We start from the raw sequence: 25,206 nt of genomic DNA, 5'->3' as shown, positions 1-25,206 counted from the left end.
GGTATCTGCATTAGCTTCTGGGGCTGCGCTGCCTTGGAGGCTGAGGCAGGTTTACCCGATGCTGTGGGTGCTGTCGAGTCGTGGTGCGGGACCAGGAGAACTGCAGGGGTCACTGCGGGGCCCCGCGCTTGCTCTTTCCAGGTACAGCCCCTGAGCTGCAGAGCACCCTGAGAATGCTGGGCTGTGCTGGCTCTGCAGCTCAGGGTGGAGGGAGGTGGCTGAAGCGGAGCTGACAGCATGGCTTTGGTGCAGCAAACATGGGCCACAGCAATAAACCCACAGCTTCAGTGCTGGCCTGAGGGTGAACATACCCCCCACCCACAGAGGTGCTGGGTGAGGAGCTGCTGGGCGCCTCTGTTCAGTAAGGATACTCAAGAAGAGCCAGGATGGTTTTAAAAGTGAAAAATAAAGTTTTCATTCAGTGCTTGCATAGTTAATTCACATCAAGGTAACATCCCATCCCTCACTGCAGTGTTTGCAGTGATGGGAACAATTATTAAGGTGAATACCCTGCTTTTAGCTGTGCAGTAGGGTTATACTGGTCTCTTCTCCCAGGTCACTAGTGATAGAACAAGAGGAAATGGCTTCCAGCTGCATCGGGGGGGGGTTTAGTTTGGATATTAGTAAGAATTTCTTTACTGAGAGAGTGGTCAGATGTTGGGAGAGGCTGCCCAGAGAGGTGGTAGAGTCACCATCCCTGGAGGTATTTAAAAGATGTGTGGACATGGCACTTCAGGGCATGGCTTAGGAGGCATGGTAGTGTTGGGTTGATGGTTGTACTTGATGATCCTAGAGGTCTTTTCCAACCTTAATGATTCTGTAAGCAGTATGTATTTATATAGCTACAAATAGATTTTTGTTGTATACAGCGTATAAACATCTTTATGCTCACAGTATACAATCTTTACCAAACTGTTTAGAGAATTATAACAGCACGCATGAGCATGGCTGAGGTGCATTCAGTGCTAAAGTAGTTTGTTCTGCTGCTCAGTTTATGAAATCTGCTCTGCGGCCCAAGGCTGTCAGTGCTGCAGGAAGAGGAGGGGAAGGCCCACTGCCCAGCTGTGCTGGGCTCAGGGGGGGCCCTGCTGAGCCCAGGCTGGGGGACAGGCAGTCTGGGGCCGTTTCCACCCTGCAGGGTGAGGGAAAGGTGAAGCGAGTGGCTGCAACAGGAAGCCCCTGAATGCCCCCAGCCTGTCCCTCCTCCTGTCACTTCTGTCCCCACAGCACTGAGTGCTCTTGAGGAGGAATGCAGCACTGCAGCTGCTGCATTGGGGTCACACTGGGCTTCTGCAGTTGTCCTTCCATGTGCTGCTGGGACTGTCTTGGGCTAAAGCAAGTGGTGGGGCTGGTGAGGCCCAAGCGGGTGGGGAGGCAGGGTTGCTGCAGCGGGGGGGCACGGAGGCTGCTCACTTGGGTTGGGGTGCAATGATGACGTTGCGGTAGCCCTTCACTCCCATCAGCTTGTCGCTCTCAAAGTCCACCAGCAGCTTGTGCAGTCCCGCCTGGGATGGCACGAAATCCACCCTGAACTTGGCCTCTGCCTGCGGCTCCACAGGCTCCTCACTGGGGGAGAGCAGGGGGTCAGTGGGGTAGACCCTCTCCCACCTGGTGACCCATTACCCTCCCTGTGCCTGTGGTGCTGCAAGATGGCAGTGGGATCCTGGGAATCAGGGACCCCCAGTAGTATAGTCAAGCCCCCCCTCCCAGTGGGGTGTGGGGCAGAGATGCTCTGAGCCCCTGCAGGGACTGGCGTGGCTCCAGCTCCTGCTGTGCCCATGGGCCCAGGGCTGCCCTCCCTGAGAAGGCTCCAGGCACAATAATCCGCCCCCACCGCATTCCCAACCAGGTAAAGAGAGGAAAAGCTCTTACAGCTCCTTGGTCTGCTGCCCGTTGGTGAGGCCAGTGCCCTCCACCATGAATATGCAGTTGTTCAGGGGGACCGTGAGGGGATTCACCAGGCTGATCTCTGCCACCAGCTTCCGATTCTGCATCGGCTCCCCTAAGATCTGCAAGGAGATGGGGTTGGACCTCCAGCACTGCCCTGCCTGGGGGCTGCAGTGCTCTGCCTGGCCTGAAACTGGCAGGGCTGAGACAGGTCCTTGGCGATGCAGCCCCACTTAGGGATGCAGGACCTGCTCCCCAAGCACCATGATGGGGTTGCCACAGCCCTAGGCCTCAGGTCACTGGGACCAAGCCCTGACGGTGATTGCAGCAACCCCCTGTGAATGGGAAATGTCCCCCCTAAACCTGCCCAGGACAGGGTGCTGGGCCCTTACCCTGATCTTGATCTCTGGATTCTGGATGTAGACATCCCTCATGGCCACAACAATGTCACCAGTCTGGTACTCAGTCAGGAGAGCCACCACCTTGATGAAGTTGTCGTGGGTCAGGTTCTCCCTGTACTCCTTGTACAGGATGCGCAGGGGCACTCTCTTCTCTGGAAGGGGAAGCAGAGTGGAGTCAGGGCTCACCCCCTCCCCAACCCAGTGCCTGTGGTCCTGTGCTGGTACCCAGCTGCTGCTGGGATGGTCTGGGCTCCCCAGGAGACGCTCCAGGCACCTTGCAAGGATGGGAAAGCCTTGAGGGAGCTGGGGTCCCTGCAGCACTGGGGGTAGTTCTGTGGGGAAGGGGCACCATGAGCCCACAAACAAGGCTGTGCCTGGGGGGTGTTAATCCTAATCGCTTCCCAAAGAAAACAGGTTATGTTTAGCTGTCAATCCCCAGATTGCTGGTGTTTCCCAAATGAGCTGTGGACACCTGCAGATAGTCACCCTGTGCCCAGCTGGGTCCTCGGGGTGCTGGTGCTGCTCCTGCCTGTACAGGGAAGCAGGGCTGCAAGCGCCTGGCTCAGGTTGGTGGGGAGGGACCTCGCAGCCTGACCAGGGCTCTGAAACCAAGTGTCAGAGTGATGTTCAGGGCATGGGGAGGGGAAGGAGCCTCATGCCAGGGCAGGACCCCAGGGATGCGCCTGCACTCAGGCCCTGGAGGGGCTGGTGCTGGTGGCAGGAGGTGCTGGCGGCAGGAGTAGCCTGGCTCCCTGGCAACTGCCCTTGCTCAGCTTTGAGTGTTGTTTATCCCAAAGCCCTTTGGAGCTGTCTTGTGCTGAGGAGGGAAGGAGGCTGAAGGCAACCAGCTGCAGGGCTGTCTTGGGGGAGGACCCTGGGGAGGCCATGACTGCTGGAAGTGAAGCCCAGTGTTCCTGGGGCAGGATGTGAAGTGCTGCAGCCTTGGCTGAGGCTGCAGGGAAAGGGATGGGCCCTGCCCTGCTCCAGCTGGGCTCCCTGCACCAGCGCAGAGCACAGGGGCTCCCAAAAGGCTGCAGTGTGGGGTGTCCTGGGGTCTGTATTCCCAGGCAGGAGCTGGGGAAAGAATCTTCAGGAGCTTGTAACTAAAGCTTCAGAAAAAATGATGTTGGATTAACCTGTGGACAGGAATGTTCAAGACCCTGAAGGCCAGCGGGGCTCCTCCAGCCAGCTGGGCAATGCATGGCCCCCGCAGGAGGCTTCAGAGCTGCTCTGCAGGCGCTGGTACCAGCCCATGCCAACATCACGGGGAGGGTGTGCCAGCACGAGCAAAGGCAGCGTCTCGCTTCCCTTCGCAGCAGTAAGAGCGGGCACGTTCGTTATTGTCTTAATGCAGGTCAACAAATAGCAGAGAGCTGAGTGCTGCATGTGCTACAGGCCCCGTTAGGAGAGCAGATCTTGGCAAAGATTAAAAATTAGGCTGTTCCAGCACAGCAGATGTCTTATGTTTCCAAGCCCTGAAGGGTCTGTGGAAAACTGACATAAATCAAAACGCGTGTTTAATTACTAGCAGTAATGCTGATTTGTAACAAAGGCAAACAACAGTTCAGTGGTCCCCACCAGGAGAGCTCTGTGGTGAAACACTGTGAGCTGGTGTGCCTGCCTGAGGAGCTGCCAAGAGCTTCAGCATGCTGTGACCAGCCTGGGACCGTGCTATCGGAGCTGACCCAGGGTCAGGTCCCACTCTCCCTGCCTGTAGAAAAATCCTGCTGGAGAGACCAGCTTAGCCCAGCTCCAGCTTGTGAAGCAGAATTGTTTGGAAGAGCAAGAGAGGGATGCAGACGAGTGCAGCAGAGCACCCTGGGATGACAGCCCTGAGATGCGCACAGCTTGCTCCCTCAGCATGATGGATACAAAGGCAGTAACTTTTGTCCTGCTCTAAATGCCTTTCCAGCCCCCTGCCTGAGCAATGTTCCTTGTCCTTTCATCAAAGATTAAAAATCTGCAGTGGTAGATAAAAGAGGAGGAAGCCCCTGAAGGAGGCATTGCTCACCACGCGATGCCTTGTGACAGAGCTGCAGCTCGCGCGGGCCCCTGCCATCCTGGGCCTTTGCCCACCGAGGCAGTTGCTGGTCAATGGCGGTGACATGGTGTGGGGCTGCTGGATGGATAAATGCCCTGGCACCAGCTCTGGGTGCTGGCTCTCCCTGCCGCTCAGCCCCAGGCTGTGCTTTAAAGCTGCCGTTATTCCATGGGATTAAACAGAAACCTCCCGTTGCTGCCCAAGCCAGCCTGGAGTGTGCTGACCTGATGAACTGGTGGTGGTGGTGCACTGAGAGGGAATACAACGACGCCTGCAGTGGTGGGCTGTGCCAAGCTGGAGGAGCAAGGATGGGGAAGGCTGAAAGCTAAACCTAGCCCTTGGCTCACACTGTGTTTTCAGGGAGGCTTGTGCTGACCTTGAGGTCCTGAGCAGGGCTGTGGGACTTTGTGACAAGCCTGTACCCCTTCCTGGGCCCCGTTCCCCACACCAACCCCCTGATAGGACGTGCCCAGCTCTTATTGTGGCTCAGCTGCTGAGTGTGCAGAGCAGGCAACTGCAACCAGGGTTTCCTCTCTGGAAAGCTGTTGGCACGGAGCCCAGACCTAGCGGCAGCGGCTCCCTCCTGCTGGCTGTAAGGGCTGCCCCAGCCGGCACAGGGGTGCTCTGCTGGGGGGACCCCACCCTGGCACCGTGGCCTCACCACAGACTCTGGAGGTGCAGCTGAAAACAGGAAAATTGCTGACCTGACCCCAGCCCTCACCAAAGCGTCCTTTCCTCGCTGACAGCAGGTCTCTTACCTTCCTGGGCTGTGAGGGTGACGTTGAGCAGGTCCTTCATGCCACACTGGGGCCCGATGGTGCCGTTGTAGCTGGCGGTTCGAGCACACAGCATGAGCCTGCAGACCCGCTCCGTCTCTGTGTTGTTGTTGATGACGGCAAAGACGTCGAAGTCACAGCCATTGTTTGCACCCTCTGACAGCTTGATCTTGAGGTGCAATCCCTCATCCTCCTCCCTGAGAGATTTTGTCTTGTGCTCTGCCTTCACAAACACTTCTCTCTCCTTTTCAGACCCTGTAGTGCATGAAAAAAAATGTAGTTCCCAGGGGGCTACCAGGAGGCCATGGTCCAGGCTGCTTTGCTCTGATCCCTTGAGCCTTCCTGGTACAGTTGCTGAATTAATTAGTTGTTTATCCACTCTGTTTCTCAACAGCCCCCCCCCCACGGGGCATCTCTGCCCATGCTGCTTCTCCATACCCTCTGGGTACTTGTAGGTGTGGGTGATGTCCTCCCTGCTGTCCCTGCCCACGCTCTTGGTGCTTATGTTCTTCCCCACGACCGAGGAGTGGATGGTCTTCTTATGTGACCCATCACGCTGCACTACCCAGTACACCACGTCAGCATTCACCTCCGCAAAGATGAAGGGGATGTCGTACTTCAGCTGCAGATCGCCCTCCTTGATGGCTCTGACAGGGGCTGGCCCGCAGCAGAAAACCCCTGCAGGGAGTGGAGCTGCTGTCACCACCCAAGGTTCAGCCACCACAGGGGCAAGATGTGGTCGTGGCAGGGGGAGACCCTGCTGTGCTGGAGGTGGGGGATGGGACAGAGCACCCGCACTCTGCATGCCGTACCTTCGCTCTTCTCCTGGGGGGTTGGGTCCAGCGCCTGCCACCCATCATAGCCAGGTGCCAGGTCTGGACGAGCCATCCAGGACTCCACCCAGCAGTGGAAGTTCCTGCAAGGGAAGTCAGGACATAGGGCCCTCAGCCTCCCCCAGCACCTGCTGGGCTCCAGGGAAGGGCTAGGGAAGGGGCAAACACTGCCCCAGGGGTGGGCAGGTTGGGGTCCTGCTGTGCTGCTCACCAGATCATGTCCTTGGAGTGCTGGACTTCCTCCCCCATCTCGTTGAGGTAGCGGTCGATGACCAGGTTGCCGTTGGTGTCGTGGGCTGAGTAGTAGTTGGTCACCACTCGGCTGGGGATCCCCAGGCACCGCATGACTGTGGGGAGGCAGGGTGGGATGAGACAGGGTCCTGGCACCAGGGGTCCTGGGTTTGCAAGGCTCCTGTCCCAGGCAGCCCCAGGTTTGCACAGCCCCGGATTTCTATGGCTTCTGCCCTTCCCTTTCCCCCTCAAAGGGGTGCCCAGGGACTGATCCCCAGGACAAGCCAGTTCCTGCAGTTGCCATGGAACTTGGCGTGCCGCGGGTGGGATGGGTGGCACGCGGCACCGACAGTCTGCTGGGTTTTGATATTGCAGTAGGAAAAAGGCACAAAAGCATCTGCGAGTGCTTTTGAGGGAGTGCACGGGCAGCAGTGCGCTGCAACCTCTTATTTAATCACACAGCTGCCTTTTGCTGCAAGCGGAGCTCCCTGGGGAACAGGGAGGTAGTTATAACGCTTCAAAGGAAGACTATAAACTTCTGTAAGTCACAAAAAATCCACTTTAGTTTTTTGCTATTTCTCTGCTCTAAAAGAGATCTTGTATATCTGTGATATATAAATGCACACGCACACTCATACAACCCTGCAAGTGCAGCATTTTTCTGAGGGCATTTGCGAGCGTGCAAACGTGCGTATGCAGTTCTCAACAGAAGCAAGGCTGGAATTTTTCTTCTTTTGCCCCAGCCCAACTGCCCTGGTGGCAGTGAGATTATTTTGATCTTAGTGGATTCATGACTTGACCTTAAAGCCACTTTCCTTCTACTGTGCCATGCATCCAGCCCCTCCCTTTCTGCCTGGCCTGGCCAGTGAGACAGCACTAATTGAAAAGTTCTTTCATTTTTATCCCTTTTCTATCATTTTTTCCCCATCATTTTCTGAAAAATTAGAATAACAGAGAGCTTAATTGCAAAGCAATCATTTCAGGCTGATTGTAATCAGCCTCAGCGGTTCCCTCCTGCTGCAACACAGGGAGTGGGGTGGAGGGCAGGGGGCCAGGGTGGGAGATGGGGGGGAAATGGGTGACCCCGTCATGCAGGGAAGGGGAGATGGGAAAGGTCTGCTCTCACCGGTACATGCCACAGCAGCGAAGACCCAGCACTGGCCGTACTTGACTGGCTGGCACCCAAATTTCTTCCACCTCTTAAGAATATCCACGCTCCCAATCCAGGCCATTGGGCTCATCCCATCTTCATAATGGTTGTCCCACCGCCCCGCCAGCACACCCCGGTCCTCATCGTTACAATTTACCTGCGGCATGACAAGGGGGACTGCGATGGATGGACTGGGCATGGAGGGGTGGGAGCAGGCTGGTGAGGGAGGGAAAGTGCCTTCCCCCAGCTCGCATGTGCTGTCACCCTGATTAGCCGTCCTGGAGCCATGCAAGAGCTTGCCAGGATGCAGGCAGCTGCGGTGCAAGAGCGTGCGTCCACATGCATCCTGGCACACTCTTGCGCCGCAGCTGCCTGCATCCCGGCGTGCTGGGGATGCACAGATGGGAGAACAGGATGAGGTGGAGAGGGCATTATTGGGGTGCACTAACTGGGGATGGATTTTAGAAAAATGTCCTCCTGCCTGAGAGTTTGGGTATGATTATCACCTGCAGTAGTCAGTGAGGAGCAAAGGCTGCTCCTGGGATGGTGTGTCCACACCTCTGCTATTTCTGTCCTCTTAAAAGGATCTTAAATATGTATGTGATACCAGAGCAATAGCAGGAAGGGTTGTAAAGGGGATGTGAAACTCCTCTGGGAAGGAAACAGGCGTAACTGGGATGGAATGGCAAACGCCACCTCTCTGTCACAGCTGTAGTTGAGACCTGTAGCTGGGTCTCAACTGTAGCAGGGGGGACATGGGGTGCCCGGGGATCCTGGGGACACACTGCAGGGTGCACTGGCAGCCGGGGCTCCACAGGACTCACCATCGCGCTCACCACCCTGCCAATGTACACAGGGTTGTTGCGGCGGGAGCAATCCCGGTTCTGGTCCCTCAGGAATCTGGGGTTAGTGTCCAGCATCTTGAGGCAGATAGACAAGATGTCATCCTCAAACTGGCGGAGAGTGGAAAAAAGGTGTTTGAGGTCCCCACGATGCACAGCGGCTCTCCTGTCTCTGTCTTCCCTCCCTCTTCCACCACAATACCCCTGCAAATGGAGCTGCCAGGCACATGGGGGTCATGGGTCTCCCTCCCCTAGCTGGTGCCCGCTGAGTGACACCCCCCATTGGTGCCACCGTGACAAGGGGTTGGTGCTGCGACTGGCAGAGCCCTCACACCACGGCCAGATCCTGCTCTGCAGCTGCCACTACACAGGGGTCAGGCACGGACCTGACCTCTGGGGAAAACCACCTCTTTCCCATCACTGGGTGAGTCACAGCCCTTCCTCAAATCAAGATGCGGATCCTGCGGGGGCCACGGGCACCCCTATTCCCATGGCCCCTCCAGGACAGCCCAGCACTCGGGGAGGACTGCCAGGCTCCCCCAGTGCCAGAGGCCCAGTGTCACCATGAGGGGCTGCAGCTTGGGGCACAGGCGCTGCCTTATCAGCATGGCCAGCACAGTGCTGGGAAGCGTGTTATCAGGGGCTGGCTCCCAGCACAGTGTGGCCGCTGCGATTAGGACTGTGCAGCCCTGGGCCCCCCAGGAGCTGTACAGGAACACTCCCCTTGCTCTGCCATGCTTCAAAGTCAGCACATTCCCCTCTCAGAAATGAGATTTTTCTTTGTTTGTCCCATAGCTGTGTGGTGGGACCGGGTCCTCCCCGAGGTGCTGGCCTCATTTGGTGTGCACATTCGGGGACACACACGTGGCACCAGCTCCTGTGCCCTGCACTGCCGGGCTGCACAGACTGTGCTCAGCCAGGGGTCCCGGTGGTCCCAGGGGCCGTGCTCCACTCACCTGGCCAAAGTTCCAGGCGGTGGAAGTGATGTAGTCACGGGAACCCTGGTAGATGAGTCCCTGCTGGGACAGCACGTACTCATAGCGCTCGTTCTCGTCTTGGAGGAAAACTGTGTCCCCTGTGAGGAGAGTGAGAGATGGGGGCAGGGACGGAGCTCTGCCCTGCGCCCCACAGCCCTGATCAGGGCTCCCCCACCTCCCCAGGGACATGCTGGGCAGTGACTGGGGATGGGTCTGGTGGGAAATGAGGCAACAGGGGCTGGAACTGCTCCCATCTGAAAAAGCTGCTGAAGAATTTCAACCCAGTTTGATTTCAGCTGATGAGAAAATTTCAGCCTTGTGGTTTTCTTTTCCATTCTTCCTTGTCTTTCTTTCCTCCCTTTTGTTTTATGGAGTCGGGTCTTTTCCCAAGAGGGGAAACTCCCTGGTGGGAGAAGCAAGCAGAGGGAACCAGGAACACTAGCTGAGATCACAGCTCAAGCCATTTTGCTTGCACAGCAGTTACTGCTGGAAAAATCACTACTTACTGGAAATGTTTTCAGAGAAAAATTGAATACATACATCCTCAGGACCAATGCTTGGCACGGCTCTGGGCAAACAAAACTTCCTGAAGCCCTTTATCTCAGTGGAGCCATCACCAAGCATTTGGGATTCAGGAAATCGGCTGTTTCAGCCCAGGTCTGGCTGGGTGGAGCTGGGAGTGGGGCAGCACAGGGCTGCTCCTCAGGGCAGAGGAAGGACATGGAGAGGTGAAAATCCCAGCTGTTGTTCACCCAGCATCATTAAACCCTGCAGCACTGATTGGTGTCAGTGATGGTGTTGGCTGCCCAAATTTCACCAGAGCAGTGACACCCCTGGAAGCACAGAGGGCTTGTCCCTGAGCCCACAGTAAGGCGCCCAGTCTGGGAGCGGGTGGGGGCAATTAATTAGAGGCTGTTGCTCTGCCTACTGCCTGGCTGGGAGCTGCTGCTGGGACCTGCCTTGGGCTTCACACCAGTGCTGCAGAGGTGAGTTCCTGGGGGACATTGCGTGGTGGGGAGCCCAGATGGGGTGTTGGGTGTTTGGGGTGCTGACAAAGGGGCTGTGTGTATCCTGGGACTGGGGACGGTCCTTGTGGCCCCAACCTGCTGTGGGGACCGCATGGAGGTGGAAGCAAAATGAGGATTTCTGCTTTGACCTGATCTCAGGTGGGGCTTGGGGCACTTAGGGTCTGCAATGGGGTGAGACACAGAGGGTTACAGTGCTCTGGCAGAGCTGAGGTGGGGTGGCTCATGCTCCCTTCACCTGGGGAACCCTGGTTGCAGAAAGGTGAAAGCCTCACCTGGGTGCCAGGCGTTAAAGAGCAGAATGAAGTCCCCGATGTGGCAGCTGGTGCCCTGGTAGCCGGTGGAGGTCTCCAGTATCAGGCTGTAGCGGCCGATGCAGGCACTGGTAGGGGAGCAGAGTGAGACGGAGAGGGAGCCCCCATCCTGCTGCTGGACCACAGCGCTCCAGCTCGACTCATCCGGGAAGTCAGTCACAGCAAAGTGGGACCTGGTTCCTGATGTCTTGTCAGGACAGGGCCCTGCCAAGAAGGAGCACATCAGCTCTCCTGGTTCTCCAGGGGCCCTGGAAGCTCCATGCTGCAGGGGCTGCACCAAGAAGACCTGCCCCGCAAGTGCCCATGGTGTGCCCATGCCCTCTGTCGTGCAGCGGCTGCCGAGGAATGTTCATTTATTTTTATTGGGTATCAGGGACACGGGGCAGCCCAGCTGTGGGATGTTCAGACATGTCTCTTGCTGTTTGGGAAAGGGCAGGATGGAGGGACTCGCCTCATGGGTGCCCCAGAGCCAGCAGAGTGGAGGGAGTGCCCCCACCCCAGGGCCATGTCTTCTCCCCTCAGCTGCACCCATTCCTGCTTCTGCTCAGAGTAGAGCAGCCAAGTCCCTGTGCTCATGCAGCCTGGTCCCGCCACAGTGCATGGCATGGGGGCCCTGGCAGAGCCCGGCTGCTGATGCCAGGGCCCCCATCACCAGGGTGCTCTCAGTGGGAGCCCTGCTATGCGGGCAGCCTCAGCCGTTGCTGCAAACATCCCATGATTAGCAATTACATCAGTGGCCGAAACACTCGAGCCGAGGACAACATGATCCCTGCTGGCCCTTCCGAGCACGAGGCTGCGTCCAAGCCACCTGTGCCAAGCCAGCTCCAAACACTGCTCCTCCAGGGCGTGGTGACGTCCAGCCCTGGCCAAGTGTGGCTCCACAGCGATGACGGTGCCCGTGCAGGGCTGGCCGGCAGCCAGGGCAGTGGTGGTCCTGCAGTGTGCTCCCCTTGCCAGGACCGCAGCCTTGGGCTGGTCCCCTGCCAGCCTTTGCCTACATTGTGGGCAGGATGCCAGGCAAGTCACCAAAAATACTCATGAAAGTGACACAGTTTATCCTCTCTGTCCTTTCAGGGAGGCTGGGCTGAGCTAACCCTGTCCTTTTGGCAAGGGCCAGCGTGGCACTGCCATGGGGATGGGCAGCCACAGAAGCCTGCCTCTCCTCCTCCTCCTTCTCCCCCTCCTCCCTGCCTGCAAAACCCAAGGCACCCCCCTCCAGGGCCCCAGGCGCCTGGGTAGGGCTCTTCAAGCATGTCTGCTTTAAAGATATGGGCTCTATTTTTGCACAGAGCCGTTTTTCTCTTTCCTGCGGGAGGTGGCATGCAGCCGTGGTGGCTTCACTGCCCTGGGGGACAGGTCTGGCAGCCCCTGCCCTGGCTGCACCTTGCCAGCCCTGGTGAGGGACATGCCAGGGCCACCTCAGGCAGGGCCTTTGCAAGAGCTGAAGCACCTTTGCCTTTTTTCTGCAAACTCAGGCTGTGCTCCAGCCTGACAGCAGCCGCTTCCTGTGCCTTCACCCTAGGGGGCTGTGCTTGGGGGATTCTCCTCACTTGCAAAACCAGCCTAGGGTCACCCAGGATGTAGCAAGACCTAGTAAAAACCCGGCGTGTTTGAGTGGTGGGCAGGCGGACCCCTGCCACAGCTGCTTTGAGACTGAGGAAGCTGCCAGTTTAGGGTGAAGCTGGGGGGTGCTGGGTTCATATTTGTCACCCCATGGCAGGATCAGAGCTTTTGGGGAAAAGAAAGAGTGTTTTACATGACAAGGAAGCGTGGGTGCAGTTTCACATTGAATTCTGGCCTGGCTGACTCTGTGGGATGCTGCAGACCCAAAATAACTCTTGCCCAAGAAAGAGTTTCCTCTCCCTTTGCTCTGAGCTGGCAGGGGCTGAGCATCTGCGTGGTGGCTGTGCCTGGCTCTGGCCACAGGAGCAATGTCTCTGTCCCCACCCCTGCTGCTCCCAGTGGGCTCTTGCCAGGGCTACAGCAACAGCAGGAGAATCCCCTGGCATGGATCCACTGGGACCTGTCAGAGACTGCACCTGGCTCTCATGTACGGGCTCTGGCACTGCTCAGGGGGGTAGGACACACAGTGGGGCCGTGCGCAGGGGAGGCTCAATGGGAATGTTTCCTTTCTCGAGGGTTTGTGCTTCCTGAGCAAACCCTGCTATAGGGATGTCTGAGCAATGGGGGCAAGGGTGGCTGGGTAAAAAGACTATCAGCAAAAGTGCTGTGAAACCCTCTGGCTGAAAGGATTCACTTTTGCTGATGTTTCTTGGAAGGGCAAGACACTCAGGCATGTTCCCTGACCACAGCCAAGGCACTTCCCAGTTTGCTAGCTGCTCGGGAGTGCCCTGAGTCTGGCTTGGCCACGGGGAGGATGTGGTGGCTTTTTATTTCTTTATTGCTTCCCTTCAGCTCTTGTTATGGAGTCGAGTTTCTACCTTTTCTCTCAATCTTGGTATAAAAGCTGTGCACAGCACCAGCCTCTGGCGGGGCGGGGACACCACGTGAGATGCTGCAGGTGCTTCAGTGCAGCATCTGCGTGAGCATGGAGCGAGCCCTCTGGCAGGGGTCAGCTCATGCCACAGCAGGTGCCCGCTCGCGGCGCGGGGCACGGCAGCGCTCACCCGTCTCGACGTTGAAGGCAAGTTTGTCCACCCCTTCCTCGTAGGCTCTGCCCGAGAAGTGCAGGGTGATGGTGAAGGGCTGCCCCCGCCTCACCACCAGCTGCTGGCAGCCCATGTCCGCCGTCCGGTGCTCCCGGCCATTGCGCTCACATTGCAGGTCCCATGTCTCCAGCACCAGATCTGCAAAGACAGCAGTGCATACAGCTCTCCTCTCTGCCACACACTCCCAGCCCCGGGCACAGCCATGCCCTGCACACACAGCCCCTGTATGCCGACTGGAAGGGATTGCTGTTACTCCCCACCCTGAGCCCTGGGGTTTTGGACCTTGCTGCCAGGGTTTGGCAGCCTCCTGCCCCCGAGCTGCCCTGTGGGCCCCAATGTGCCTGGCACAGTTCTGGGCACTGTGGCCGCACTGGGCTCTGAGCAATCCTCCCAGAGGGCTCTGCGAGCTGGGCTTGCATCACACTCTGTGAGCCTGCCGGGGCAGGGGTCCTGCAGCCAGATGTCAGCTGAGCTCACAGCAAAGCACTGCCCTCCCAACCAAGCGTATTTCTTGTGCTATGGTGCTGCTCTCCACAGTATCATCACAGAGGAGGGGCCCTGTGTGCTGCCAGAGCCATGCCACATCCATAAGCCCAGCACTCATCTCTGCTCTCTGAGAGGTGCGGGGCCCATCAGCTGGAATTTGCTGTCTGCGTTCCGCACACCCCAAGTGAGCACTGCTGAGCCCAGAGAATGCCAGTGATGGTTCTGTGCCTCAGCCAGGCTGAGGGCAGCTCTCCAGGCAGCTTTACCGCTCTGTAACTGCTGACAAACTAGAGAGACTGACCATAAATTCTGTAACAAAGAGGGTGTCTGATTCCTCAGCCTCAGGCGCTCTGCTCTGCCTCCCAGCCCAGCGCCGATGCAGGCAGGGCTGTGTGCCGCGGCAGCCAGTGGCTGCATCCACGACGCCCCAGGCGCCACACTGAAGCGATGTGATATCATTCATCATCACTCAAAGCCAGTGACCCTTGAATGCTCTGCTATCAAACAGGTTAGTTGCCAGAATAAGCAAAAGCGTTTAGTACATGACAGCACATAGCAAGCTCGGTGCCAGCAGGGACCAGGGTGTCTTGTGAGGGGCAATGCTCAGCTTGCTGCCCTTGTGCCACAGCTCTCCCTGGCTGTGCCCTTCCCAGTGCTTGCATGCCAGCAGTGGTGGTCACTGAGCCCTCCTTGGGCTGGTGCCAGGTAGAAATGGCTGACTCTGAGCTTGCTGTTCCCAGAGTTAAATGACTCTCCAGGCATGGGGACACCACAGCATGCATCTGCGGGATGCGGTCAGGCTCATCTCTGGTTCCCACTGCACTGTGAGAGCTGCTGTGGACAGCTGGGACTGTTTGTAAATAAGGGCAAAGTCCCTCCAGCTGGTCCATGGGGGCCCTGGATACAGGTCAAACCACAGAAAGGACCTTTCTCTTACCAGCTCCTGCTTTGTAAGCAGGAGCATGGCTCTGTGCTACAGCACATGAACAGTGTGAGTGCAAACCTCGCTGACACTGAGCCAAACTCAGCGCAAATAAGAGTGTGAAGAGATCAGGACTGGAGCTCCTCCTTGTCTCAGTCACCCAGGATTATTATTGCTCTCAGCAGATTTACAAAAAGTGGAGTTTTTCACAGTGCAAGTTTCTCTTCCCAAAGTGATTGGTGCTGCTAGGGCATGCAGATGGCAGTGGAGTCGCAGGCATGGTCATGCAGGAGCAAGGGCTGCCCAGGGTGCAGCAGCTCAGTTTTGTGCTGGGAGTTGCCAGTGCCTGACCCCAGGGACCCACGCTGGCATCGCTGCTGTGGTGCCGGGAGCTCGGTGAGCCCGGACAGCCTGCAGCACTGCTGGGCACTAGGGCAGGGTGGTGCCGCCCCACCCGCAGGGCTGTGCACCCATTGGTATCACACAGTCCTGTTTCCTGGGCCTTTGGAGACAGCTCTGTGGGAGGTGGGGGTTATCTTTGCCCCCTCATGCAAGTCTGGAAAGCCACCCATGTGGAGGGATTTCTGAAAGCCGGGAGCATTGCTTCTAACTGAACCTCCAGAAATCCTCCTTGAGCCAGGGTTGGGACGTAGGCACATGTTCCCAGTCCAGCTGTCAACACACTTCTCTGAGAGCACTGAAAGCCTTAAATAGCACCATACTTCATTCTCCAAATACTGGCATTGCTCCGGCCGGCAGAGCGCATTGTAGCTGCAGAGGGAGGGAAGGGAGCAGGCTCTGCATGAAACCACACTTTTCCTGTCGTCGCTATCCTATATTTTAGTCGTTCCCATTCCCTATTGCCTTTAGCTTAGAGTTCAGTGAGACGGCTCTTGCTCCGGCTCACAGGAAAGCAAGTTAATGGCTGCAGGTGCCGCCGAGCCCCGGCTGCGGGAGCGCTTTGCTCCCGGGCGCCCCCGCGCAGGTGCGGGGAGCGGCGGCGGGTCCCCGCTCCCCGTCGGCCAGAAACCGCGGCACCTGCGGAGCGGGATCGTTCTGCGGTCTTACCTTCGGCCATGGTGTCCTGGTCCCGGGGAAGCTGCCCCTCGCCGCCTGCCGCCCAGCCCCGCCGCTCGTTCCATTTATACCGCGCCCGCCACTGCTCACACCCCCGCGGCCCGGGATGGTGGAGGGGAAGAAAGGGAAAACAAAGTTTCCAGGAAACGGAGTGGTTTCGGTCCCACCTATTTAGAACATCCACACCCCCCACCCCCCCACCCAAAAGGAAAAAAAAACCAGACCCAAGTGGCCGGGGGTTCAGCTCCCGCCCAGGAGCGCCGGGCCGGCCCCTGCCCGCGGGGCTCAGCCCCTCGCCGCCGGCCCCCGCAGCCTCCCCCGGGCAGGGGCTGGAAACGCTGCCGGTTAAGAGGAGGGGAAAAAGAAACAGTGGGGAGGGAGGAGAGGGGTTGTGCAGTTCACACCGAGGTGCCAGAAAATTGTGGAATGTTTTCTCCTTATAAAGTTTTCATCCCCCGTGTCTTATCTCCATACCCGGCCACTTCTGGCAAGGAGGATGGCTGCTCTGGATTGCAGCTGCCAGTCCCCCTTCCCGAAAATGTATCCCTAAAAGACTTAGTGACCAGAGCGAAAATGTGTTGGAAACCTTGCTGTTTGAGGAAATATGTGCTGGAAACCTTGCTGTTTGCTCCGGGGCACGGCACCGCGGGGAGGTGTGCACGGAGCAGGGATCAGCACCTTCCCTGGCAGCCCTTGCCCCACACATCGGCTCTCTCTCTCCTGGCCGGGGGAGTCTGTGGCTCCATGGGACTGCCAGCAGTGCTGCTTGTCGTGTCCTGTCCCTCCCTGTGCACTCCAAGGGTGGCCCAGCGCACTTGGACCGCCTAGCAGAGCCAGAGGGCAGAGATCCCACACCTCCACGGGGTCTTGGGATTTGGGAGTGCTCTCGGTATCTGAGCGCTGAGTCTGGCTTGTGATGAATAAGGTCTTGAGAAGTTTCACCTCTGGAGCAGACTTTGTTTAGTTACTGTTTTTTCTTCATGTGATTTAAGCTGACCAGGGCCAGGACCAAGGACTGGTTTTGTTCCTGGTGGAGCCCCATGCCAGCCTTCTTTGTCTGGCCTTTGACTGGATGCAGGATGCTGCAGCCCCTGTGCCAGAAGCGGCTGCATGCTGGAAAGTCTCCTCAGCCCAAGGGGTCCCTTCCCACTCTCCTGGACTCCTCACCCCATTCCCCTCCTAGAGCCCAGGAGATTTGGTGATTGGTGTGTCACTCCAGGGCTGCTGTGGGTACAAAGGACCTTCTTGTGATGACAATGTCCTGAAAGTAGTTGGGGTCCATCACTTGGTGTACTCAGGGTCACCCCGCATGACCACGCACAGGCTGTGCTCCAGTAAAGCCCTGCTATTGTGGGCTCTCCTCATATCCCGATGTTTCTTGTGCCAGTTGCGCAACTGGATCTGCTCCCCTGGTGCTTGGGGCTTGGGGCGGTCCTGGCAAGGGGCCCCCAGACATGGGTGATACTTTCTGCTCGTGCATACCGCAGCACTGCACAGACGTGCAACCTCTTCCAGCTCCACAAAGGGCTTTTGGGTACAGACAGCGTCACAGTACGGTCTGAGCATGGCAAGAGCAGATATCCAGGAAAAGCCCGGCAAGCTGTGGACTCCTGGTGTGGCTGGGCTCCACGTGGGGGCACACGGCTGGTTTAACAGCAGTTCTGCCCGGTGTTACGCTGGATGGCAGTGGGCAGAGGGGCCCTGGAAAGGCAACGTCCCTGGTGAAGGAGCTGAGCAGCAGTGGCCAGGGGAGCCCCCTCCATCACCATGTTGTAAGGAAGGTTAGAGCAAGTGCAGCCAATTCTCGCTGATGGAAATCTTGGGGCAGCTGGTTTTAATGAAAGCCGCCCATGCACTGCTCCACTGCATGCATGCACAAGCTGGGGGTGTGCAGGTGGTGGTGGGGGAGCCTTCGCCAGGTGCACTGCTGGCATCAGCACTGCCTTTCTCACCCCCGCAGCTGCTAACCCGAAGCAGTACTCACCTCATCACGGGATGTACTGTGCAGGTACTGCCTGTGAGCCCTACCCGTCAGCGCAGCCCTGTCATTACCACAATGGGGTCCTGCTCTCCTTGCTTGGACTTGGGAGGAACCTCTGCTAACGTCACCCTCTTCTACTTCCCAGATGCCTTGGTGCCAGCAGTGTAGACACAGCTGAGTTGAGCCATTTCCACGGATGCAGGGAGAGCTCACTGGGAGTGGGGGTCCCAGAGGGCTGCCCAGCTCTCCAGGCACTGGGGGAGCAGGAATCCTTTTCCCTTGCTAAGCCACTGCAGGACTGGGGCTGAGGGGGGACTGGTGGCGACAGGAGCCCATGGTCCTGCCGGCAGATTGTTTCGCCTGGCCTAAGCTGACCGCGCTCCCAGGGCTGCTTCCTGGGCACAGGAGCCTTCACCATCAGTGGTTGCATGTGCGAGTGTGTTTGGGCTCACGCTGGAGCGTCTCTGCCTGTACAAGCTCTTCCTTCCTTACCCTACATGAACTTTGGATGCACTCAGCAGCGTGAGGTCCTGCGCTACGGATGTGTTTAATTTGCTTCGGGTAATGTGTGACAAGCAGCCCATAATGGCACTGTCTGCCTCAGAGCAATCCAGAACAGACTTTTCTTGCTTGTCACAGAAGCAGGAGCAGTTCCTTGCTGTGCAGGGTGTTGGTGATTTTGGGGTGCACAGGGCCAGGCAAGCCGCAGCACCTGGCACTGGTCAGGCTGCAGGGGCTACCACAATTTCTGTCTGGTTTTCTGGCTAAGCACAGCGCAGGAACGACTGGCAGTGTCTGTCCCTGCTCCAGCACCTCTGTCAGAAGTGGCAGAAGCTGAGTGCCCAATATTCCCCTGGGGCTGTCTGGGGACCCCTGGGCTGTCTGGGCTTGGTCCCAGCATCTCAATGAGAGGAAAATTCCCTTGTTTCTGGCTTTAGTGCCCAATTCGCTCACCACCATGTATTGCAGAGGCACCTGCCTGCCCAAGCACTGGAAAATGCTGCACATGGAAGGCCAGCCACACTGAAGGCGTTATTTTTACTCTCCTTAGTATGACAAGGTTGCATTAAGAGGGTGTTTGCACTGCTGGATGCCCAAAATAACTCCTAATTTGCTCAAGGTGTCCAGCAGAGGACTGTGACTTCCCTCGCACCCACCCCAGCCCTGGAGGTGCTTCAAAGCCTGCTGGTTTCTGGCCTTTCAGGGTCCCACACAGGCAGAGCCTCTGTTTGCTTTCCTGGGTGTGTGCTGGGGAGGCTGGCAGCCCCTGGCTGAGCCCGCACTTCCTGACTCAGTCTCTTGTGCAGGCAGATAAACAAGCCATGAAAAGAGACAGTGTCTTGCTCTGAGTCGCCCTGTGAAGTTATTAACTGACTTTTAACAGATCTGCCTGTTTGCCTGCCTTGCCTCCCACCCCGGGGTGTTCCCCAAAGCATGGTACTTGGCCTTGAGCCACTGCCTCCTGCAGCTCTCTGGAGCTGGGGTGACCCATCTGCTCCCCATCTTGCACGGCGACCCCAGCAGCTGGAGCCCCTTGGCATAGACCATGGCACGGTCCTGTCCCTGCCTCAGGCTCCACACTGGCATGGCAGGTCTGGAAAGTGGGCAGCAGGACTGGGATGCAGGTTCGGGAAAAGGTTAAAGGGGGAGAAAGTGTTTTATGCTCACGATGATAGGGCTGTCAGGGAGAGTTTGTGGCTGACCGTACAGATCCCGGCACGCAGGACGTGGCAGTTATCCCTCACACACTGGAGCTGGAGAGGAGCTCCGATCTGTGGGGGGAGAAGTCCTGTAGCTGTTCCGTACCTGGTAGGGACTGAGCCGAGGGGTGTCAGACAGGGTCTGCAAGGGCACTGCAGCCTGAGGGCAGGAAGGACAGGCCGGCAGGCAGGAGAAGCTGGTACCGGTGACTGCAGTACAGACAGACATCACTGTTCTGGGCAGGGGCAGCAGCTGGCTCCGTGCGGGCATCACTCCAGTTTCAGGGCTTTTGGTCACCATGGGCAGCTCTGGTGCTGGGCCAGTGGTTGAGCAAGATGGGCTTGGTGCTTCACCAGGGCTCCCGCAGTGTCGGGGCTCCAGGAGCCAGCACAAACGGGCTCTTGTTCCCAGATGTGTGCAGCAGGCAGTGCTGGTGGGGAAGGAGGGCAGCTGCCTGCCAGGCCAGGCAGCACATCGCAGCGCAGGGAATGGGCAGCCTTTCCTTTGGGAGGAGAAGCAACTTTTCCAAGGAAAAGCAGATTGTTTTTCCACCTGGCCCTGCAGCCAGGTCTGGGGATCCTGGCGTGCTCTGGTGTTGCAGCCACGGGGCATCCAGCGGACACGGCCCTGCGGGGATGAAGTGTCCTCTGCTCACAAGGGAAGAGGAAGTATGTGCTGGCAGCGTCAGATGCAGTCCTGGGCTCTGGTTCATCACTCTTGGCCCATGCTGAGCTAGATGCTGTTACCAAGAAGTGCGGAACGCCAAACTAGCATCACTTGTGGAGGGGCAAGACAGCCAGCAGATAATCAACTTCTCTGGAAAGCCACAGGGGAAGGTACTCCAATCCACTGCTAAAGGGGGTGTTGAGGAGGAATTAGTTATGTCACCATCTTTGTTCTTAGGCCAAGTCTGTGGTTTTATTTAAAAGAAAGGAGAAGCACAAGCCTCTCACGTGTCTCTTGATTTATTTGGTCTCTGAGCTTGGCAGGGGTGCAGGAGGGCTGCAGCAGGGTTTCCCTGCCACCTGTTTTGCCACCATTTGGGAAGGGGCTTCCCTGGCAGGGTTCCCCAGGTATGGGGCATCCCATTCCCACTGCCCCAGGGTGATGGGACCTGTGGGTGAGCAGCAGCAATGTGTGCAGGGGACATGGATTCTCCAAGCCAGTGGCCCCAGGATGGCTACAAGTGTCATCCCAGCCGCCAGCAGGGTCATGCAGTGCAGGAGGGTGGGCTGTGATGCTGCACGGGACGGACATATACCCGCTGTCAAGGGAGCCATGACCAAGGACATGGCGTTTTGCAACTTGAACTGGGTGAACCCAGTAAGATCTGAATTCCAGTGTAATTTCCCAGCAGTTTGCTGGAAACCCCCCAAGCCTTCCTGCACCCAGGCTGACTGTTCCTCTGAGGCACTTCTCCTCAGTAATCCTCCACCACCCTCATTGCAGGCAGGTTCCCACGGGGTTTGTGGGAGGAAAATAAGAGAGGTCTGCACTCCCCAGCCACCGCTTTGGTGTGTGGTGTGCTTGTGTTGCCCTGTGAGTGCATGTGTCTGGATTTAAATGGCTGAAACTGTGTGATTCTCCCAGGGCTCACATTCAAGCGATGTGCTTCCCCCATCCAGGGGTTGCCTGTGCCTGTCTGTCCCATCAGTGTGTTCCTGGGCACGAGTGTCCACTGGGCCCCTGGGCCTACACCAGCACATGTGTGTTTTCCAGCAGTCCCTCAGGACCAGACACAGCTGGGATTTTGGAAAGCAGCCAGGCTGGCCTTGCCCTGGCCAGCTTACATCAGATTGGTGTTATGTTTGGCCCTCAGAGTTTGAGCCTTTGGCATTACCTTTAACCCTTCCTGTTTTCCTTTGGTATTGATTGTTTCTTTGGGTTTTTTTTTTTCCTTTTCTTTTTTATGGCTACCCAGGAGCACCAGCCACCTTGGCTTGATGACAGGTGAGACCTAAGTTTGCTCTGTCAGAGCAGGAGCTTGGAGATAATGAAGCTACTTTGGGACGTCTTTGCTTGCTGCCATTTCCAAACCCTTGCAAAGCCAAGGGTGGTGCTGCATGGCTTTGTGTTGCTGTTCAGCTTCCTCTTGCATTAAGGGCTCCCTCTGTGTTTACTTGCTGAAACAAGACCTGTGTGTCTCAGTTGCCCCCCAGGAGGACAAATCCAGGCACAACTGCATTTCTGCTGTGGCGTGGGCCAAGTCCCCATCCTGTGCTTCTAAACACCTGGAACTGTTTGTGGCCAAGCCACAATGCGAGGGGCTGCCATAACAGGAATGGGCCCGCGGCAGCTCTGCTGGCATCAGAACTGCTGGGGGTCCCATCAGGAGGGTTTGTGTTGTCCCACTTGTGGTTGTCCCTGCACCTTTGCCTTGCCACCCATCGCCCATGCTTTAGTCATTGCCCGGGATGAGGGCACGGCCACAGCTCTGGCCAGGAGCATTGCAGCCCCGGTGCCTCTTGCCCTGCCCATTTCTTCCTTCCTCTACCCTCCATCTTGCTGTGCTTGATAACTCAGCATCCTTACCGCCCCTGTGGTCTGCAGGGCAGGGCTTGATGGGAACCTGGCAGCAAGGAGGAGGAGGAAGAGTGCAGTTGCTGACCTTGGCCGGAGCTCCCTGCTCAGTGCCAACCTGGGTGCCGGTGGCTCCACTGGAGCAGGGAGCGAGGAGCTACAGGGGGACGGCTGCCCCAGAGAGCTGCCGTGGGGAAGTGGGAGGCAGCCCCTCCTTGGGGCCAGCAACCTTGCCTGACCCACGGCCTATCTCTGTCACCAGGCTGGTTTTGTCATCGTCTGCATCTAACATTTATTACTTTTTTTTCCTTTGGAAAAAAAGTATTTCTCCAGGCCTTGCAGGAGCTCCCCTCCATGGGCTGGGCTCGCTGTGGTGCTGTGCATCCTGGCACTGCTGGTCCCCCACCAGCCTGGCCCCACCGGACACCCCCCGCCAGCCTGTGACAAATGATTTTGCCATTTCATGGGTGGGGAAGAGACATTGATTAACTCCTGCACTTGCCTTTCTGGAAAGGTTATAGCTTAATTGGTCGGACTTGGAGTCATAAATCATGTGCTGAGGATCAGTGGAGATAAGAAAATTTTCGCAGAATGTTGCAAAAACACTTTTTAGTAGGAGGTATCCAGCTGTGCCCACCCAGCTTTGGGGCTGAGGGCAGCTGAGAGCACCAGGCTCCTCTGAGGGAACGATTCACCCTCCAGCAAGGGGCCGGAAATTCTCCCTCCTGTTATCAGTTAATCTCAGGACTTGCAAAATATCCTTTCCTTTTTTTTTTTTTTTTTTCTTTTGGAGAAAGAGAAACAACAGGAAAGCCATTGTTTGCTTTATTTAGAAGAATCTGAATTCCATCTGTTTTGGAAGATGATTCTGTCTCTCCATGGGAATTGCTATTCCCCCAACGTAAAACCCAAAATTTTAGAAGTCCCAACTTTTTCCGAGCCAAGGAAGGTGGTGGGGGAAGGATAGAAAGGCTCTTGCCACAAGAGCAGAGGAGAGCAGACTGGTGGCAGCACCTTCCTGTCCCGGGGACACTGTCTGGTTTGGGCATCCCGCCACCTCCCACAATGCATGGGCTTGAGCAAAGGCAAATGCTGGCCAGCAGTGGCCCAGCTCAGAGGTTCTTCTGGGCCCAGCTATCCCGCCTTCCCCCAGGGACCCATCGGTACTCCTGGACAAGTGCTCAGAGCAGGCAGGGAGCATAGCAGATGTGAAGCATTTATTATTCATGTCAGTAATAATTTCTTCCCTGATTCTCCCCAGCATTTTATTGAGGAATTAGGATGTTAATATGAGGAATCTCAAAGCCACAGTGCAGACATCCCCATTACTGCTGCTGCACTGCTGCTGCTCAAAAGTGGAAAATTAGAAAATATTCTGGCCCTGACTTCACACTGTCAGACCCTTGTCTCAAAGTGCAGCAAAAGAGGGGCTTGGTATGGCCTCAAACATCCATCCTGCTGTGGGATTGGTGCCTCTTGGTCTTGCCTTGACTCTTCTCTTTCCTTTCCAGCCTCTAGGCATTTGCTTTGCCTGACTTTATTTCTTAAACCCCACACGCAGGCTCCTCGCAGCCTTTGGGGCTGCCTGTCCCCTCCTGGCCTGTCCTGGAGTTGAGACCCAGCTGTTGTGGTCAGGGCAAGGTCTGAATCCACAGAACCCAGCAGCCCGTGGGGATGGGGGTGAGGGGGCATCCCCCTGCACAGCCTGGGCCCAGGCGCAAAGGCCTCTTCAGGCAAGGTTAGGGGATGTCGAGATGCAGAAACTGGCTTTGCTCCGTGTGTGATGATGATAAAGAACAGCAGCATGGATTTGAGTACCTTCTCAAAAGGCTCCCAGGAAACTGGCTATTTAAACACAGGTAAAATACATGAAAAATGGTAAGCTCCTCTTTCATGTCAGTGTGGAAGCTAAAATAGGCATTGCTTGCCCCAGTTCAATAAAGACGCAACTTCCAACACAGGGCTGTCAAGCCCAAGGCTCAGACCCTGCCACTTCTACCCTTCCTGGGTTTGGGTCTTTTTAGCCTCTGACCTCATATCATCACTGGAGATGGCGCAGCAGAACAGCAAAGCATAAGACATCTTCTGGGCACTGGAGGTATTATTCCTATAAACAAGCAAAGCACTTCAGAATCAATACAGAGTTTTACTCACAGCCGCTAGAGAGATTTCATCTCCTGAATTATATGATGGGATAAATGAGATCCCAATCCGGCTGCCACCCCGTGTACCAGCAGCTATCTGTTCACAGTCAGGCTGGACGGCTCCCAGAATTAATTAGAAAAATCAATCCTAAAAATGACAAAAGTATTGATTTGCATTTTTTGTCTCTTCACAGCCTGGCAGTGCTGTGACTCTAGGAGCACTACAGAGTGATAAAAAGCAGCCTTAGCTGTGGGTGGGAGATGCTTATCCAGTGACACTGTATGACAGTGAGGGGTTTATGTGCAACGATGGCATCACCCAAATGCTTCCATGCAATACTATTTCAGCAATAATATTCTTATCCCTCTTCCTTGCTCTTGTTCAGTTTCCACAGTGGTTCATTTTTAATACTTGTCTATGTGCTACTTTCCTGGACATGGTAAGAAAGCAGGAGCAGCGGGGAGGGGATCCTCCATATCAGCCAATGCTGGGTGGGCAGATGCAGGCAGCTGCCTGGGTTTTGGGTAGCTCGGCCCCAGCAGGCCCTGGCTGGTCCAGGTCCCTGCCTGGGAGCTGGTGTTCCTGCAGCAGCATTGGGGTGTGCAGTGCTCATCACCAGGGCACAGTCTGCCTTTCCCAAGGGAGATGAGTAATGTGGAAGGCATGTCCAGCCCATCAAAGCACCAGCACAACGCCGGGGTGGGATATGTGTGCTGTGCTGGTTGCAGGAGGCTGAGCTCAGCCACACGTGGCTGCATGCTGATTGATAACAAGGACTTCTGAAGCCATGGGCTTCTGTGAACTGACAGGCAAAAATCGGTATCCAAAGAGGAATCTGGAAGGCATGCTTCAGTGCACTGCAGAGGCAAGTGTGTAATGGGATGATACAACAAATCATCTGTCAGTAGAACAGAAAACTGAGCGAGACAACTGTCAGGACAGGCTTTAAATGCTTTTGGAGGTAGAAGAGATTTGTGGCTCTTCCAATGACCTGGGCACCATCCAGGTGGGCACAGCTTTTGCCAACGGCATGAGTGGTGCTGGGGAGCAGGCACACTCGGCTGGCCAGCACGGGGACAGGGAGCAGGCATGCTTGGCTGGCTGGTGTGGGGACAGCCAGCCCCAGGTGCTTGCAGGGACGCCAGGGCAGGAGGAGGCGCGTCCATCTGCTCCTTCTTTGGATTTGTGCACTACATCATCTCTGCAGCAAGGGGATTTCTGAAGCCCT

At 56.7% G+C, this 25,206-nt stretch overlaps 1 protein-coding gene and 1 long non-coding RNA gene across 5 annotated transcripts in view; one reads left to right on the top strand and one right to left on the bottom strand.

Moving 5' to 3' along the window:
• Positions 1 to 387: 387 nt before the first annotated feature.
• TGM2 (transglutaminase 2) lies at positions 388 to 15,826 on the bottom strand. The gene is made up of 13 exons (XM_064465598.1): positions 15,623 to 15,826; positions 13,105 to 13,284; positions 10,439 to 10,681; positions 9,118 to 9,236; positions 8,144 to 8,272; positions 7,296 to 7,476; positions 6,150 to 6,285; positions 5,918 to 6,021; positions 5,544 to 5,783; positions 5,088 to 5,360; positions 2,280 to 2,440; positions 1,873 to 2,009; positions 388 to 1,566 (listed from the first exon to the last, which is right to left on the bottom strand). The coding sequence occupies exons 1-13, from the start codon at positions 15,630 to 15,632 to the stop codon at positions 1,410 to 1,412; spliced, it is 2,070 nt and encodes a 689-aa protein (XP_064321668.1). The 5' UTR covers positions 15,633 to 15,826; the 3' UTR covers positions 388 to 1,409.
• LOC135315728 (uncharacterized) overlaps positions 9,829 to 25,206 on the top strand; it is a 31,497-nt gene continuing 16,119 nt past the window's right edge. The window contains exon 1 of one of the 4 annotated variants that reach the window (XR_010375221.1): positions 9,829 to 10,124. This is a non-coding gene — a long non-coding RNA (uncharacterized LOC135315728). The remainder of the gene's footprint in view (positions 10,125 to 25,206) is intronic. The other 3 variants (XR_010375224.1, XR_010375220.1, XR_010375222.1) reach the window with 3 other exon arrangements.

The sequence above is a fragment of the Phalacrocorax carbo genome, chromosome 14 (genome assembly GCF_963921805.1).
Source record: "Phalacrocorax carbo chromosome 14, bPhaCar2.1, whole genome shotgun sequence".
Classification (NCBI taxonomy): domain Eukaryota; kingdom Metazoa; phylum Chordata; class Aves; order Suliformes; family Phalacrocoracidae; genus Phalacrocorax; species Phalacrocorax carbo.
This window is presented reverse-complemented; position numbering and strand designations above follow the sequence as displayed.